Below are 18,871 nucleotides of genomic sequence, written 5' to 3' on the forward strand. Positions count from 1 at the left end.
TTCATGATTGAAGGAAATTTGCCCCTAGCAGGACTGGGCCAGGAGCCCCATTTTCCAATTTTTTCTCTTCCTGGAAGCTTAAGAAAGGTTGTATTTCAGGCTATCAAGATATAGAAGAAAGCATGGAGAAGAGAATGATGTTATAGTCCCTTGTTCCAATGCTTTCCCACGCCTGTGGAACTGTCCCCAGCCCCATCCCTCAGTATTTGTTGATGCCAAAGACACGAACCCCATGGAATTGGGGCAACTTAGGCAGAAGTACACTGAGCAACGAGACTGTGTTGATGAGGAAGTGAGCAGCATCATACTTGGTGTAGAAGCTGGCCAGGAGGTAGCTGGGGAGAGAAAAAATAGGATGAGTGTGGTTGGCCTTCTTTTTTTCTTTTTGAGACAGTCTTGCTATGGTAGAGTGCCGTAGTATCACAGCTCACAGCAACCTCAAACTCTTAGGCTTAAGCGATTCTCTTGCCTCAGTTTCCCAAGTAGCTGGGACTACAGGCGCCCGCCACAATGCCCAGCTATCTTTTTTTTTTTTTTTTTTGCAGTTTTTGGCCGGGGCTGGGTTTGAACTGGCCACCTCTGGCCAGTGCCCTACCCCTCTGAGCCACAGGCTAGGCTCCAACTCGCCAGCCTCGGTGTATATGGCCAGCACTGTAACCACTGTGCTATAAGCACCAAGCCAGATTCATGCCTTTCAAATAGTGGCTCCCCCCCACCCCCAGACAGGGTCTTGCTATGTTGCCCAGGCAGGAGTGCAGTGGCTGTTCACAGCCATGATTAAAGTGCACTACAGCTTGAACCCAGGGGTCAAGCAGTTCTCTTGTCTCATCCTCCTGAGTAACTGGAATTATAGTCACTCAGTAGAGTGGCTGGCTTTTATTTATTTTAAATGACCAGTTTTTCTGCACGTAGCTCTAGGCTCTCTGAAAATATTCTGGCTATATCAACAATAGTTACTTTAGGGTTCAGGAGATAATCATATAGCACCTTTAACTGGAGATTATCAGTTTGTGTTTCTTCATTGTTAATGATATGACAAATGACAGCTGAAGCCATTTCAGCCTGTGTGACTGTTAGAGTCCTCTTTGCTTCCACTCCCCACAGCGTTTCACTACTAAAGAGGAAATGTTCTCCTTAGGGAGATTCAGGGATGCTTCATTACAGTGCTTTTTTGTTTTTTTTTTGAGACAGGATCTTGGTCTGTCACTGGGGCTGGAATACAGTGGTGCCATCATAGCTCACTGCAAACTCAAACTCCTGGGCTCAAGCCATCTTCCTGCATTAGCCTCCCGGATAGCTGGGACTAAAGGTGTATGGCACTATACTCAGCTAATTTTCTATTTTTTTGTAGAGATGGGGTCTTGATCTCCTCACCTCCTGAAGAGATGGGATTATAGGCATGAGCCACCACACCCAGCCCCACTGTGTTCTACTTTTACTGATCTCTGTAGACTTAGTATGCCATAATATTTTCAAAGATTCTTACTTGGATAGCCTCCTTTTACAAAGGTTCCCTCTGGGTCTTTCAACCTGGTTCTTGGAGCTCTTTCTAACCCAGCATAGACTCACAGCACAATGGGAGAGATGCTCAGGAACTTGCGAGAAGAGGTAAACTGGAGCCCATAGTCCATCTGCTCCCAGTGGGTCAGTAGCCGAGCCTTTCCTTGGTCAGGGGTCTCAAAAGGTGTCCCTTTCACCATATGTAGAAAGATATACATTGCCTAGGAAGAGGGAAGGGGGGTGTGAAGGGCAGGATAATAATTCTTCAGGCCAAGAATTATGCTAATATTCCAAAAGGAAGACATAAATCCCCAAACAATTGGTGATTTTATTTTGTTTTTGGTTGGGGAAGATCTTGGGGGAGGGGGGATACAGGGTGTGGTTTAGTGCTCACCAAGTTATGGATGACGTTGGTCAGGGTCCAGACAACAGGAATGCTGAAGAAGGGGATGCTGAGTAGAACCACATGGAGTAGTCCTACCAAGATGATGTAGGCCAGCCAGATGCCCCGACTATTCATCACTCGAGTGTTGGGGTTTACTTCGCTGTGTGCCACCCCCACATTCATCCTACTATAATGGGTGATCAGGCAGGAGTTCAACTCAGTTTCTTCTCAATCCCTTTTTGATTTTTTTCTCCCAGTGGTCTCCTGAATAGTCAAAATCCCCTGAATTCTATTGTAATGAAAGAACTTTCCCTTTGTACAGAAATTAAAATCTAAAGATCTGGGGGGAAACTTTAAAAGGCTAAATAGAAGCGTCCTCCTCACATTTTAGAGACGTGATAATTTTGGGGGAGGGGAGGACAGAGTCTCATGTCACCCTCGGTAGAGTGCCGTAGCGTCACAGCTCACAGCAACCTCCAACTCCTTGGCTTAGGCGATTCTCTTGCCTCAGCCTCCCGAGTAGCTGGGACTACAGGCGCCTGCCACTATTTTTTGTTGCAGTTTGGCTGGAGCCGAGTTTGAACCCGCCACCCTCGGTATATGGGGCCGGCGCCCTACCCACTGAGCCACAGGCGCCGCCCCGAGACGTGATAATTTTTAATCTTTACACTTCGTCTGTAACGTGAAGGTGTAAGCCTCGCCTTGGAACATCCACTTAAAGTAGCAAGGGTAACAGGAGTATCTCACTTTGTTTTCTTGAGTAAGTTACTGAGGAATCATGAAGAGGTCACACCCACGGTTCCGAAGAGAGTCACGAAATCAATCAGGGAACCACCAAGAAGGGATAAAAGTCAAGCTACCCTTAGTCCTCACCTTTTCCTCTGGTACTTATCCGGCCTGTCTCCTATGCGTTAGGTAAGCAGCTGACATTCCCTTTCCTTCTCTCAAGCAAGGAGCACTACCCTCAACTTGCTCCCTACTTCTGGACTGGGCTAGGAGGGGACTTGAACTTAACACCTCGAGAGAGGGAGCCTTAGCCCTGACTCCAGAGGCAGCTCCGATCGTCTGGACTCTGGTCTTTAAAACTGTGCTAGTTCTAAAGCTGATGAAGCTTGGTTAGGAAGTGGTTCTTGCTCGCCCGGTCTCTAAAATTCTCTAAACCCTAGTATTGAACCCGCCTCATTCCCCCCGCCCCCAGTTTTTCTCTTGTTCCTAGGTTCCTTTCAGGGCTGTCTTCAGTGCTCCCCTCTCGGTATTTAACTCGCCTCCCACCATTTTTCCTCAGCAACCTCAGTTTCTCAGTAGCTCTTACCTGCCAGCTTCAGAAGCCCGTCCGGCCAGGGGCGCGGCGCTCGTTTCCACACCTGTGGTCTCCAGGAAGTCGCCGCTCCATCTGCGCTCTTCTTATTGGTGGAGCAGAATCAGCGCTGCCACCACCCATTGGTTGGCGGTCTATAATGGAGACGCACCATTGGCTGCTACTTCTGCCGTTCGGAACATGCAGAACCCGCCTTTCTCCCTGTCCCACCTTTTGAGAGAGGCGGGGAAAGCTGCCGAGAGGAGAGAGCGCGACGCCAGCGATTAACTAATGGGAAGAGCTGATGGTATGGAGTGAGAGTAAGAGTGACGGCGATTGGTCGGCTGAGGTTCTCTACGCCTAGGCGGGAGCTCCCGGAGGCGGAGACAGCGGGCGGGGGCCTAGCGAGTGAGGGGTAACAAGATGGCGGCGGAGACGGTGGAGCTCCATAAGCTGAAGGTACCGTGAGGCAGGGAAGGGTTGAGCTGGACTTTTCTGGTAGTTGAATCGTACAGGGTGGCTTGCGCCCTTTTCCCTAAGTATTCTTCTTGCAGGCTCTTCCACTTCGTTTCCCGGCTTCCGCCGAAGTTCTTTTGTGCCTCCTCCCTCATTACGCCTTCCCTAATTGCCCATTTCTCCTCAACGGTTTTACCGCTATCTTTATCTGTTACGTCTGCCCTTCTCTTCATCGTGTGTCGCTCGCCACCTTTCCCCACCGGCTTCTGTAAGTGTTTTTACCTGTGATCTTCCTCCTTTCTCGTCAGAGATGCATTACGTCAAAGTCCCTCCTCTTTGCCCCACGCCGGTCCCGGGCCTCTCGCCTCCCTGGGTTGGTGCTTTCTCAGATTTCCCTGTTGGCAGGTGATGGCACTTTTGTATATATCAATCTGAATAGATCCCAAATACGATCAAATGCTTTCATTCCCTTTTTGTCGGTGGAGTTTATGTCCTTTAGTCGAATTTCGAAACCGTGGAGAGGCCTCTTCATAGACGCCCAGGGTTGAGGAGGTTTAAGAATTAGCAAAAGTAAGCCGGGCGTTGTGGCAGGCGCCTGTAATCCCAGCTGCTCGGGAGGCTGAGGCAGGAGAATCGCGGAAGCCCAAGAGCTAGAGGTTGCTGTGAGTCCTGTGACATCATGGCACTCTACTGAAGGCGGTAAAGTGAAACTCTGTCTCTACAAAAAAAAAAAAAAAAGAATTAGCAAAAGTATAGATACTTCAGATTTCAAAGTTTTTCAAGTTCTTTAACCTGGTTCTCTGCTCTCCAGCCTTCCCCTCACGGCATCCCTACCACCAGAGGGAACTCACAACTGCAGTATTTTGGAAAAATAATTCCAAAGTTAGGGGTATTTATCTCTGCCCCATTTCATACCGTGAACGGACCCTGCATCTCTTGGTGTCTCCCTTGGGTGACACTTTGAATCACAGAAGCTATTTTTAATTGTCTTGGGAATCTTGGCAGCTTCATCACTGGAAGGAGAGAGTATTTTATATTGAGTTAAAATGATACCTTGATTTTTTTTTTTTTGTCTATTTGTGGTTGCACAAGTAGTTTTTCCATCATATGTTTTGGTCCTATCACTCTGGGAACCTTGGACAGACCAGGGTGATTAGCTGAAACTGAAAACTGACCCTTTAAAACTTGTTGAGCTTAAAAAATATATAAGCTTAAGGGGAGTAAGGGTATGGAGAGGGCCTTTAGTCACTTATTGACACTAATTAGTCTTTTTGTGAAAGCTGATATATTTCTTACTCTTGAATCCTAAATTGTGCTAGTGGGTTTTTGTGTTATTCTGGGGTTACTGTTAACTTGGTACTGAAATGCATAGACTGTATCCGTGGTCTCCTAATATTTATCGTGATAAGTAAAAATAAATTGAACAATCATTTTCATTTTATATATATGTACTGTACTTATTTATGTATGTATTATATACTTATGTATTGTTATGTATGTTATAAAACATGCAGAAAAGGAATTTTTGAATGAATGAGATAAAAAGGAAATATGTATAGAAGAACTGGTATTTTCTTCCTATTTGTCCAATTTTTGAAACCCTGGCAGTGAGTCACTAGCTTCCCCATGACTTGCTTTTATGGATTTTATGTTGCTTTATGGAGTTCCTCTTTCCATCACATCTGTATTTGTAGGGGCTGTATTAAATTTGTATTTCATTGGACAAGTCACTTTTACATAATGACCTTTGACCTGATTTCAGATACTACTTTAAGAGAGCATGAGGCACTCCAGTTAGCCTAAAAAGGACTCACTCTTTAATCACATTTGCTTGTCTTTGCTTTTTCTCTAGAGCACTTCTTAAACTTTTGGAGGTCACAGATATCTTTGAAACTCTGATGAAAGGTATGGACCCTCTCCCCAGAAAAAAGCATGTACTCATACTTTGCATGCGATTTGAGGGGCTTCCTAAAACTACCTTGTAGCCCTGAGGAGTCCATGGACCTCTGGTTAAGAACCCATGCCTTTAATTCTGACTTTCAGGACAGTTAATGTTTGTTTCCACTGGTGATCTTGATGGAGTTATCCTGACTTTTGGGTTGACTTAGTGTTTTATTGCCTGTTAGAAAATCTTTCTATTTTTATAAAGAGAATTGTGGGCTTTAATATGGGACCTCTGAGGAAATGAGTAAGTTTTGAAGTAGGAAGAAGAAATAGTATATTATGTATCTGAATTGATGTGTAAGTTCACATCAGCTGCAAGTTTTTGAGGGTTTTGTAGAAATGCAGTTGTTCTAACACAGTCGGAAAGAGATAGAAGTGAGAGTAAAGGTTGAACTGTAACCGTATTTCCAATCAAACTTGAGCAAAGGAACTATTGCAGAGGCGAGGAGAAAGCTGTAGTAGTGTCAGTGTTGAGAATAGCGAACAGCGAGACATTTGTGTGATTAAAACATGAAGTGTGCTTACATTTTGGTGGTTGAAGATAGCTTGGAAAGGGAAGTAGGTAAATTGGAGTGATATTGAAATGAGCCTTCTTGGCTCGGCGCTTGTAGCTCAGCGGCGAGGGCGCCAGCCACATACACCGGAGTTGGGGGATCGAACCAAGTCTGGGCCTGGCAAACAACAATGACAACTACAACCAAAAAATAGCCGAGCATTGGGGCACGCCCTGTAGTCCCAGCTACTTGGGAGCCTGAGGCAAGAGAATCACTTAAGCCCAAGAGTTTGAAGTTACTGTGAGCTCTAATGCTAGGGCACTCTAGGGCTAGGAGCCTTTGGAAATTTGATGGGAGGAACCTGATATCAGTTTGTGTTCTTTTGGCTATATAGAAGATGGGATCTGGAGGGGGAGGAATTTCAAAAATTAATTCGGCTAGGCTCAGTGGCTCACACCTGTAATCCTAGCACTCTGGGAGGACAAGGCAGGTGGATTGCTTGAGCTCAGGTGTGCTTGAGCTCAGGAGTTCTCTGAGACCAGCCTAAGCAGGAGCAAGACCTTGTCTCTACTAAAAAGTAGAAAAACTAGGCTCGGTGCCTATAGCTCAGCGGCTAGGGCACCAGCCATGTACACCGGAGCTAGTGGGTTCGAATCCAGCTTGGGCCTGCCAAATGGCAATGACAACTGCGACCAAAAAACAGCTGGACGCTGTGGCGTGCACCTGTAGTCCCAGCTACTTGGGAGGCTGAGGCAAGAGAATCGCTTAAGCCCAAGAGTTTGAGGTTGCTGTGAGCTATGACACCACGGCACTCTACCCAGGGCAACAGCTTGAGACTCTGTCTCAAGAAAAAACAAACAAACAAACAGGTATGGCTCAGAGGAGTAGGGCGCCAGCTCCATATGCCAAGGGTGCTGGGTTCAAACCCAGCCCCGGCCAGAAACTCCAAAAAAAAAGAAGAAGAAAAACTAGCCGGGTGTGGTGGTGTGTATGCCATGCCAGTAGTCCTACCTTCTCAGGAGGCTGAGGCAAGAGATTCATATAAGCTCAAGAATTTGAGGTTGCTGTGAGCTATGATGATGCCATAGCACTCTACTTGGGGAACAGAGTGAGACTCTTATCTCAAAAAAAAAAAGGTAGGGCACGGCACCTGTAGTTCAGTGGTTAGGGTGCTGGCCTCATACACTGGGGCTGGCGGGTTCGAAACAGGCCTGCTAAAACAACAGTGACAACAACAACAACAACAACAAATAGCCGGGCACTATGGCAGGTGCCTGTAGTCCCAGCTACTTGGGAGGCTGAAACAAGAGAATTGCTTAAGCTCAAGAGTTTGAGGTTGCTGTGAGTGGTGATGTTACAGCGCTTTACTGATGGCAACATAGTAAGACTGACTTAAAAAAAAAAAAAGATGTTTATTATAATAGTCATTCTCTTGCTTAAAAACCTTTTAATGAGGCTTGGTGCCTGTGGCTCAAGTGGCTAAGACACCAGCCACATATACCTGAGCTGGTGGGTTCGAATCCAGCCTGGGCCCGCCGAACAAAAATGATGGCTGCAACCAAAAAATAGCCTTGCATTGTGGCAGGCGCCTATAGTCCCAGCTACTTGGGAGGCGGAAGCAGGAGAATCGCTTGAGCCCAGGAGTTGGAGGTTGCTGTGAGCTGTGATGCCATGGCACTCTATCCAGGGCAACAGCTTGAGGCTCTGTCTCAAAAAAAAAAAAAAAAAAGGCAAGACAAACAAACCTTTTAATTATGTTCCTGAGGATCTCTCTTAGTTTCTCATACTTCAACTGCACTGGTTTGATTTTATTTCATTTCCTCAGAACAGCTGTGTTGATTAATCGCTGATACTTATATACCATTTATTATGTGGCAACCAGTGGTTAAATCCATTTATGTACATTAACTGATTTAATTCTCACATAACCCTATAAAGTAAGTACCTCTATCACTCCCATTTCAAAAAAAGAAAAACTGAACCTCCCAGAGAGTAACTGATTGAGTGACTTGTCCTCTGTTGCATAGCTAATAACGTGGCGTATCAAATCCAGGCAGTCTGTATCCAAAATTCATGTTCTTCTTTTTTTTTTTTTTTTTGAGACAGAATGTTGCCCTCAGAGTGCTGTAGGGACACAGCTCATAGCTCACTATATTGCCCTCAGTAGAGTTCTGTGGTGACACAGCTCACAGCAACCTCAAACTCTTGGGCTTAAGCTATTCTCTTGCCTCAGCCTCCCAAGTAGCTGGGACTACAGGCACCTGCCACAATGCCCGGCTATTTTTTGCTTGCAGTTGTCATTGTTGTTTAACTGGTCCAGGCTATGTTCAAACCTACCACCCTCAGTGTATGTGGCTGGTGCCATAACCACTGTGCTACGGGCGCTGAGCCATAAAGTTCATGTTCTTTTTTTAAAAAATTATTTAAATAATAATTCTTTTTATTATTGTTTCAGGCTAATTTGAAGGTACAAAGAATTAGGTTACAATGTTTGCATTTGTTAGGTAGAATCCCTCTTATAATATCCTGCCCCCAAGAAGTGTGCCATATATCCTAATATTGTGCCCATTAATGGGAGCATACCCATCCCTCTCCCTTCTGCTCCCTCATTCTTCTGCCCCCCACCTTGAATTAATTTGAGTTTTTCTCTCGTGGCTACGTATTAGATTGTATACTGGCTTCATATTATTATTGAGTATATTGGATTCTTCTCCATTCTCGTGATACTTTACTAAGAAGAATGTGTTTCAGCTCTATCCAGGTTAATACAGAAAATGTAAAGTCTCCATCGTTTTTAGTGGCTGAATAGTAATCCATGGTATACATATATCACAGTTTGTCAATCCATTCCTGGGTTGGTAGGCAATTATGTAAAATGTGGAAACAACCAGATTGTTTATCACAGTTTAATTTATAGTTGCAAAATTTATGTTCTTAATTACTACACTGCCTCTGCCTTCTGCCACAAAACTTTCATACGAGCTACATTTGAAGTTTTCTTTGGCTGCCGTGTTCCTGCCACCCTCCCTTCCCCACATCTTTATCTAACTACTAGACATCCTCCAGATAACAAACACCATATACCCAAGGACGCCTTCACTGTTTTCTCTACCAAACACATGGTAAGGTCACTTTTTATATGCCTTCATAGGACCCTGTATTTTTTTTTTTTTTTAATCAGTTAAACAGGCTCGGTGCCTGTGGCTCAAGCTGCTAAGGTGCCAGCCACATACACCTGAGCTAGCGGGTTTGAATCAAGCCTGGGTCACCAAACAACGATGGCTGCAACCAAAAAAAATAGCCAGGTGTTGTGGCGGGCACCTGTAATCCCAGCTACTTGGGAGGCGGAGGCAGGAGAATCGCTTGAGCCCAAAAGTTGGAGGTTGCTGTGAGCTGTGATGCCACAGCACTCTACCCAGGGCGATAGCTTGAGGCTCTGTCTCAAAAAAAAAAAATCCGTTCAACACTATGATCATTGATAACTTGTTTCCCAACTAGATTGTAAACTCTTTGTAGGCAAAGCTTTCTGTTTTACTAATGATTATTTCTCTATATCTAAGATAATGATATAGATCAGTTAGATGTGGGATAATAAAAGATGACTCCAGGATTTGGATAGTGATACCTTTTAGGTTAGGACATTGGTTTTCAACCTTTCTAATGTTGCAACCATTTAATACAGTAGGTTAGGGGCAGCGCCTATGGCTCAGTGGGTGGGGCGCCGGCCCCATATCGAGGGTGGCAGGTTCAAACTCGGCCCCACTGAACTGCAACCAAAAAATAGCTGGGCGTTGTGGCGGGTGCCTGTAGTCCCAGCTACTCAGGAGGCTGAGGCATGAGAATCACTTAAGCCCAGGAGTTGGAGGTTGCTGTGAGCTGTGTGATGCCATGGCACTCTACCGAGGGCCATAGAGTCTTCAAGTCTATGTAAAAAATAATGTTTACATAGACTTGAAGACTCTGTCTCTACAAAAAACAAACAAACAAAAAAATACAGTAGGTTAGGAGAAGCAGCAGCAGTTAATTTGTGCAGGAAAGATGCTAAGTTCAGTTTTGCACTTTGTCTTTGGGACGTCCACTTGGAAATGTCTAGTAGTCAGTTGGAAAAGTTGGGTCTTTCACTCAATAATTGATTAGAGGTTTATTTAAAAAATGGTTATGAGGCTGGGGATGGTGGCTCACGTCTGTAATCCTAGCACTCTTCAGAGGCTGAGGCAGATGGATTGCTTGAGCTTAGGAGTTCAAGACCAGCCTGAACAAGAGCGAGACCCTGTCTCTAAAAATAACAGGGTATTGTGGTGAATGCCTGTAGTCCCAGTTATTCGGGAGGCTGAGGCAGGAGAATCACTTGAGCCTAGGAGTTTGAGGTTGCTGCAAGCTACGATGCCACAACACTCTATTGAGGGCGACAAAGTGAAACTCTTTATCCAAAAAAAAAAAAAAAATGTTCATGGAACATTTGCCATGTGGCAGTCACCATGGCTGGGGACACAATGAACAAAACAGACAAAATCCTTCCTCTCATGGAGCATTTTTACTGAGGGAAGGCACAATAAATAGGTAAAATTTATAGTATGTCAAATGGTAATAGGATGTATAGAGAAAAGTAGGAAAGGGATATCAGGAGTACAGTACAACAAGTATTGTAAATTTAAGGAGTGATAGGTGACGACTTCATTGAGAAAATAATGTTTACATAGACTTGAAGGAGATGAAGGAATAAACCATGTGCAGAACCATGTGTTAGAGCAATAACACAAGGGTAGTTTGGCTTATCTGAGTGAACAATGGTGATAAAAGGTAATGGTGGAGCAGGGGGAGAGCAGTTGTGCAGGGTCTTGTAGGTAACAGTGAGGACTCAGGCTTTTACCCTTAATGAGACAGGAAACCAATGGATGATTTTTGAATAGGGCAGTGACTTGTTCTGATTTTAAATTTTCAGAAGATCACTGACTACTTTATTGAGAATAAACTGCAGTGTGGCAAGGGCTGAAGAGTTTTGACCATAATCTGTGTGAGAGAAAGATCAGAGTAGCACTGTTTGCAGTGTTGAAAAGGGATTTTATTCTGGATATACTGTATTTCAAAGGTATAGCTGATAGGATTTGTTGGTGGTTGGATTCTGGAAAGTGAGTTGGCCTTTGATAGAAGTGGAGTGAAAAGAGTGGAAGAAGAGCTAGTAAAGAGGCTGAGAGAGTGGTAAGGGGGGAGAGAGAGAGAAAAGTATTCGTATATTGGTAGTTAAGATTGGGCTTACTTCAGAGAGACTTGGACTGGCATATTGGCTCAGGTCTCTGTTGACAAGCTGTATGATTTTAAGCAAGTTATTGATCTCTTTAAACCTCATTTTCTTAATTTATAAAGTGGTATCATAATACCAACCGCTTAGGTTTATTTGTAAGGATTAAATGAGGAAATACATTCAAAGTACTTAGCACTGTGCCTGGCACATACTAGTACTTGGAAGTAAATTTGAATTCCTGTTATATGAAATGTTATAGGTGATATAAAACATCTGTGCCCTCAGAGTTTATAAACTATGTGGAGAAATAACAGATCAAAAATATTTTTTTTAAGCTGGTGTTATGTTGCCTGACTTGTCTTGAACTTCTTTTCTCAAGGGATCCTTCCACTTTGGCCTCCCAATCCAAGTGGCTAGGATTACAGACGCTCACCTCCATGCACAGTGAAAAAGACTTATAATGAAAGTTTTTTTTTTTTTATTTTCGAGACAGTCTCACTATGTTGCCCTTGGTAGAGTACTGTTATGTCACAGCTCACAGCAACCACAAACTCTTGGGCTGAAGTGATTCTCTTGCCTCAGCCTTCCAAGGAGCTGGGATTACAGGTGCCCACCACAACCCCTGGGCTATTTTTTTTTGTTGTTCTTGCAGTTGTCGTCGTTTAGCAGGCCCAGGCCCGGTTTGAACCTGCATGCCTCAGTGTATGTGGTCAGCACCCTAAACACTGAGCTATGGATGCTGAGCCATAATGAAAGATTTTATTCAAAATTCAAGATTAATAATCTAGAAGAAATCAAAAGACAATGCATGATTAATGTCAAGTATATTATGAATCAGTTGATCTGTTCTTTTTCTGTAGGTTGGATGGGTAGAATGGAGAGTGCTTTATTTTATTTTATTTTTTTTGAGAGTGCTTTATTGATACTGAAAAATAAAATTAAAAAAATTAATTTTTGATAAAGTAATTGTTTACTGTTCTTTTTTTTTTTTTTTTTTTTTGAGACAGAGTCTTACTTTGTTGCCCTTGGTAGAGTGCTAGGGTGTCACAGCTCACAGCAACTTCCAGCTCTTTGGCTTAGGCGATTCTCTTGCCTCAGCCTCCTGAGTAGCTGGGACTACAGATGCCTGCCACAACGCCTGGCTATTTTTTTGTTGCAGTTTGGCTGGGTCGGGGTTTGAACCCGCCACCCTGGGTATATGGGGCCAGCTACTCACTGAACCACAGGTCACCCACATGTTTACTATTCTAAAGGTACTAAAGGGCATATGGTAATGTTTCCTTACTTCACTTGTTCCCAACTAGCTTCCTTCCTAGCTTGTTTCCTTCCTTCACTTATTTCCAACTAGCTTCCTTCCTAGCTTCAGATTGAACTGCTGTTAACTTATCTGTTTCTTGTCCAGATATCTTGTGTACATACATCATACAGGGGTGTGTATGTATTATTTTTAATGCTAACGTTAGTATTTTGTATATCATGTGTCTACATTTTTTTTTTTTTTTTTTTTGAGACAGAGTTTTATTTTGTTGCCCTGGGTAGAGTGTGATGGTGTCATAGCTCACAGCAACCTAAACCTCCTGGGCTCAAGTGAGTCACTTGCCTCAGCCTCCTGAATAGCTGGGATTACAGGTGCCCACCATAATGCCCAGTTATTTTTATTTATTTTTTGTGACAGAATCTCATTGTGTCACCTCGGTTGAGTGCTCTGGAGTCACAGCTCACAGCAAACTCAAGTTCTTGGGCTTAAGCAATTCTCTTGCCCCAGCCTCCCAAATAGGTGGGACTACAGGCGCCTGCCACATCGCCTGGCTAATTTTTTTGTTGCTGTTGTTGCAGCTGTCGTCATTTCTTTAGCTGGCCCAGGCTATGTTCAAACCCACCAGCCTCCATGTATGTGGCTGGCGCCCTACCCACTGAGCTGTGGGTACTGCCAGCTGGCTATTTATTTTTGGAGATGGAGTCTCATTCTTGCTCAGTTTGGTCTTGAACTCTTGAGCTCAAGCAGTCCACGTGCCTCAGCTTTCCAGAGTGCTATGATTATAGGCATGAGCCACCTTGCCCAGTCTGTCTACATTTTTAATAGCCTTATTGCAATATAATTCACATACCATACAATTTACTCAATATACCTTGCTTTTTAAATACCTTCTTTTAATTTTGGGTTTTTTTTTTTTTTTGAGACAAAGTCTCACTATGTTGCCCTGGGTAGAGTGCTGGGGTATCACAGCTCACAGCAACCTCAAACTCTGGGGGTTAAGGGATTCTCTTGCCTCAGCCTCCCAAGTAGCTGGGACTATAGGCACCCACCACAACAACCAGCTATTTTTGGTTGCAGTTGTTTAGTTGGTTTGGGCTGGTTTCGAACCCATCACCACTGTACTACAAGCACCGAGCCCAAGACAGTCTCATTTTGTCGCCCACGGTAGAGTCCTGTAGTGTCATATCTCACAGTAACCTCTAACTCTGGGCTCAAGTGATTCTCTTGCCTCAGCCTCCTGAGTAGCTGGGAATATAGGCACCTGCCACAACACCTGACTAAAATATTTTAAAATTAAATTTATTTATTTATTTATTTATTTTGTGATTTTTGGCCGAGGCTGGGTTTGAACCCACCACCTCCAGCATATGGGACTGGCACCCTATCCCTTTGAGCCACAGGCACCGCCCAAAATTAAATTTATTTTAAAATGGGCTAAGATAAGTTTTAGTTCTGGCTTGGTGCCTGTTCCTCAGTGGTTAGGGCGCTGGCCACATACACTGGAGCTGGCAGGTTCAAACCGGCCTGGGCCTGCCAAACAACAATGGCAACTAAAAAAAAAAAAAAAAAAAAAAAAAGCTGGGCGTTGTGGCAGGTGCCTGTAATCCCAGCTACTTGGGAGGCTGAGGCAAGAAAATCGCTTCAGCCCAAGAGCTTGAGGTTGCTGTGAGCTATGATGCTACAGCACTCTACTAAGGGCAACATAATGAGACTGTCTCAAAAAAAAAAAAAAATGGTTTTAGTTCTACTAACATATGTATGAAAAGAAATTATTTTCAGCTATTTTGTGTTTTTATTAATGTATTTCTCTTTTAAAATAATGTTGGAATGTATGACAAGAACCTACACTATAATGAAGGAAATAATACAATATTATGTAAACTATACATAAAAGTATTGTTATGCCAGAGAGGAAGCATGGAGGTGTGAGAGGACTACTAAACCAGAGACCTGGGATTAAGAAGTAGGTAAGCCACTGGAGACTGGGCAGTGATGAGAGGCAGTGGCATGGTCAGCTGTGATAGATGTTATTCATTCCAGTGGGAAACACTTATACTTCTCTATATGTTAGCTCTAAGTCTAGATCAGACTATATTAGATCAGCGGTGGATACAAGAACTGTCACTGACTCTGTTCTCCATTTCTTTGTCATATGTCAAGTTTTGTAAACTTGTCTATATCTAGGTAAAATTTTGGCAAGGAAAGAGAAGGAAGGAACAACTCTGTTAGAAACCTGAACTTGAATCACCTACCAAAAAAGTTGATTTAAACTAGAGGGAAAAACATAATGGAGGCTAGTGAAGAAAATTAGGACTTACAGGAATAAAGAAGCTGTGTTTCTTTGTAAAGGAACAACCAGCATCTTTACTCTAATACACTTCAAGTAAAATGTGTAAAATGTTAATCACTAGGTATTAGGATTACAGAGTGCTTATTTTTCTCTAATTTGCAGGATTTTTTAACTATTCTAGAGGGAACATAATATTTTTATAACAAAATGACAAAAAAAATTTTTTTTAAACCAACAAAAAATTTTATAATGTAACTAAGGCTGCGAACAGTGGCTCATACCTGTAATCCTAGCGCTCTGGGAGGCCAAAGCAGGTGAATTGCTTGATTTCAGGATATCAAAACTAGCCTGAGCAAGAGGGAGATCCTTTCTCTACTAAAAATAGAAAAATTAGCCAGGTGTTATGGTGGGCACCTGTAGTCTCAGCTACTCAGGAAGCTGAGACATAAGGATCGCTTGTGCCCAAAAGTTTGCGGTTGCTGTGAGCTATGATGACACCATGGCCCTCAACCCCAAGGTGACAGAGTAAGACTCTATCTCAATAATAAATAAATAATAACTAAAATCAAAAGATTCATTTTTTAGGAAGGTGAAATAAAGTACCAATGTGAGAGAGACCAAAATTCTTTTTTATTTTTATTTTTTTTTTGAGAGAGAGTCTCACTTCGTCGCCCTGGGTAGAGTGCCATGGCATCATATCTCACAATAATCTTAAATGCTTGGTCTTGAGATCATCTTGCCTTCTCCGCCTCCTGAGTAACTGGGACTACAGGAACCTGCCACAATGCCTGGCTATTTTTAGAGATGAGGTCTCACTCTTGCTCAAGCTGATCTTGAACTCTTGACCTCAGGCAGTCCACCAACCTCAGCCTCCCAGAACGAAGGCCAAGATTCTTAAAAACGGACCTTAAAGATCGCTCAGAGTCTAGATTCTAGATTGATGCTGTTGGCCAGGCATGGTGGTTCACACCTGTGATCTTAGCACCTTGGGAGACCAGTGTGAGAGGATCACTTGAGGCCAGGAGTTTGAGACCAGCCTAGGCAACATAATGAGACTCTGCCTCTACAGAAATTGTCTAAAAATTAGCATGTATGGTAGTGGGCACTGATAGTCCCAGCTACTTAGGAGGCTGATGCAGGAAAATCATTTGAGACCAGGAATTTGAGGCTGCAGTCACCTATGATCATACCTCCGTACTCAAACCTAGGCAACAGAGCAAGACCTTGTTTCAAAAAAAAAAAAAAGATTAAAGTTATTTATGAATTAGCTGTTACTGGTTAGAGATAAGTAGAAAAATTGAGAGTAAGCTTTTAGAAAATTTTTATAAGCATCACTGCTATATCCAAGTATGTGTGCATTTTTCTAGTAATTGAATTTTTTTTTTTTTTTTGAGGCAGAGTCTCACTTTGTGCCCCTGGGTAGAGTGCAATTGTGTCGTAGCTCACAGTAATCTCAAACTACTGGGTTTGAGCCATCCTCTTGCCTCAGCCTTCTGAATAGCTGGGACTGCCAGCATTTGCCACAACACCTGGCTAATTTTTCTATTTTTAGTAGAGATGGGGCCTCAACTTGCTCAAGCTAATCTTGAACTCCTGAGCTTCAGCTATCTACCTACCTCACCCTCCCAGAGTGTTAGGATTACTCGTGGTCAAGCTAGTCTTGAACTCCTGAACTCAAGGAATCCTCCCTCCTTGGCCTCCTGGAGTGCTGGGATTATAGGCATGAGCCACCACTGCTGGCCTTGTAATTGACTTTTATTGTTATTTATGAATAAGTGGAATATTATAAAAAGCAGCTTAATCAGCTTACCTGTTTAAAAATACATTGACCCAGGCAGTGCCTGTGGCTCAAGGGAGTAGGGCGCTGGTCCTATATGCTAGAGGTGGTGGGTTCAAACCCAGCCCCAGTCAGAAACTGCAAAAAAAAAAAAAAAATACATTGACCCAGGTTTAGTGGCTTACACCTGTAGGCCTAGCTACTTAGTGGCTGAGGCTGAAGGATGGCCTGAATCTCAAGTACAGTCTAGAGAGCAGCAAAGTGAGATGCCCTTTCTCAGTAAACCAATCATGGCCTGAATCTCAAGTACAGTCTAGAGAGCAGCAAAGTGAGATGCCCTTTCTCAGTAAACCAATCACTCAGTCAGTAATGAATTAATTAATTCATTCATTCATTCATTGACTTGTGAAATTCCAAAAGCTGAGAACCACTGATTTTGTCTGATCTTGTTTAATCCTTCACCCTGTGTCTATAACACTTGGTGCTTAATAGTTGTCAAGCACTGTTCTAAATACTTTTAAATATTTACTAGTTTAATCTTTAGAACAGTCTTGTGAGATAGGTACTGTTGTTATTCCCAATTGACGGTTTGGGAAACTGAGGCACAAAGAGGTGAGGTTAGTCACCTGAGGTTACATAGCTACAAGTGGGAAAGCTAGAGTTTGAACACAGTCTACAGTCTGGTTTCAGAGGCCATGTTCTTTTTTTTTTTTTTTTTTTTAAGAGACAGTCTCGCTTTGTAGAGTGCCCTGGCATTACAGTTCACAGCAACCTCCAGCTCTTGGGCTTAGGCGATTCTCTTGTCTCAGCCTCCCGAGTAGCTGGGACTACAGGCACGCACCACAATGTCTGGCTATTTTTTTGTTGCAGTTTGGCTGGGACTGGGTTTGAACCCGCTACCCTCTATATATGGGGCCGGCACCCTACTCACTGAGCCGCAGGTGCCACCCAGAGGCCATGTTCTTAACTACTATTCTCTGTAGTCACTCTGCAATTATTTTTTAATAGGCAGAAGCCTTAAAAATAATTTTTAATGTGTGATTACTTAACTTGTTTCTCAATAAAGGGTGCTGTTGGCTTATTGTGTAGGGTAGTTCTCTGCATAACATCCCTGCCTGTCTGCCTGTCTGCCCACCCGCCTGTCTACCTGTCCTACTCACTAAATGCTCTACCCATCATTGTGATATGTAAAAAACACTCCACTCTCCATTTCCAAACTTTCTAGAGATGTAGAGCATACTCCATAGTTGTTAAGTTTCTTTCTTTTATAGTAATCTGTTTTCTAAGTTCTACTACTAATTGGTCTTAGATCTGTACTTCCAAAACCAGTAAGGTCATCTTTAGACCAGACATCTATTTGTGTGTCAATCGGCATAAATAGGATTTCTGGAGCCTTTCTTTTCCTGCTTGTTCCTGTTGGCGGGATCTGTATATCATTGTGCTTCATAAAATAAAAATACAGAGCCCAGTGAGGTCATTTACATTATTTATTATGTTTTCTATGTTTCAGTTACATGTGCCTTAGAATTAACTTCAGTAGCAAATCATACTGTTAACTCTCTTTCCCTAAAACCCTAAGGTTTTTATCCTTTGAGTTATTGTTGAGCCAGATCTCCCTTATATAGTTTTTGTACACTGAAGTTTTGAATCTAAGTGTAGGATTTTATATGTATATCTTATTCCTTCTAAACTGAATTTTCATTTTGGCTCATTGTTCTCCCTGAAGAGTTGTTTTTTCCCTGTTTGTTTTGTTTTGCTTTTTAAGCTTAGTTCTGTAAGTAATCCACCAATTCTCCTTCCTCTTAGTGTCTGTGAAATTGATAAGCCAAGGCAGGTGGATTGCCTAAGTTCACAGGTTCAAGATCAGCCTGAGCCAGAGTGAGACCTCGTGTCTAAAAAAATAGCCAGGCATTGTGGCAGGTACCTGTAGTCCCAGCTACTTGGGAGGCTGAGGCAAGAGAATCACTTAAGCCCAAGAGTTTGAGGTTGCTGTGAGCTGTGACACCACAGCACTCTACCAAGAGCAACATATTGAGACTCTGCGTCAAAAACAAATAAATAAATAAAATCTTAAACAGAGCTCTGTGGTTGTTTAAAATCTTAAACAGAGCTATGTGGCGTGCCATTAAATATTTCTTTTCATTTTGACACAGATCCTTTAATCAATTCATTGTTGACATTAGTTGGCCAGCACATCAACTATTTAATTCCATAGTGGTCAGATCTGT

General features: G+C 43.0%; 2 protein-coding genes across 5 annotated transcripts in view; one reads left to right on the forward strand and one right to left on the reverse strand.

Annotated features, from left to right (window-relative positions):
• Window positions 1-123: 123 nt before the first annotated feature.
• ORMDL2 (ORMDL sphingolipid biosynthesis regulator 2) lies at window positions 124-3,277 on the reverse strand. 2 transcript variants are annotated; one of them, XR_008373159.1, is made up of 4 exons: window positions 3,198-3,277; window positions 1,895-2,072; window positions 1,487-1,721; window positions 124-335 (listed from the first exon to the last, which is right to left on the reverse strand). XR_008373159.1 is itself a non-coding variant. In XM_053554353.1 (4 exons), the coding sequence occupies exons 2-4, from the start codon at window positions 2,066-2,068 to the stop codon at window positions 200-202; spliced, it is 462 nt and encodes a 153-aa protein (XP_053410328.1). In that variant the 5' UTR covers window positions 2,069-2,072; window positions 3,198-3,277; the 3' UTR covers window positions 124-199. The 2 variants fall into 2 exon arrangements, 1 of the variants encoding a protein (XP_053410328.1); XM_053554353.1 differs by having other exon boundaries at window positions 1,570-1,721.
• Window positions 3,278-3,530: 253 nt separating this feature from the next.
• The window catches only part of SARNP (SAP domain containing ribonucleoprotein), an 81,987-nt gene continuing 66,646 nt past the window's right edge, over window positions 3,531-18,871 (forward strand). For all 3 annotated transcript variants that reach the window (XR_008373157.1, XR_008373158.1, XM_053554341.1), the window contains exon 1: window positions 3,531-3,641. Coding sequence is in view for 1 of the 3 variants with exons in the window: in XM_053554341.1 (XP_053410316.1) it covers window positions 3,606-3,641 (36 nt within the window). In the remaining 2 variants the exon portion in view is untranslated. The remainder of the gene's footprint in view (window positions 3,642-18,871) is intronic.

The sequence above is a fragment of the Nycticebus coucang genome, chromosome 12 (assembly GCF_027406575.1).
Source record: "Nycticebus coucang isolate mNycCou1 chromosome 12, mNycCou1.pri, whole genome shotgun sequence".
Lineage (NCBI taxonomy): Eukaryota > Metazoa > Chordata > Mammalia > Primates > Lorisidae > Nycticebus > Nycticebus coucang.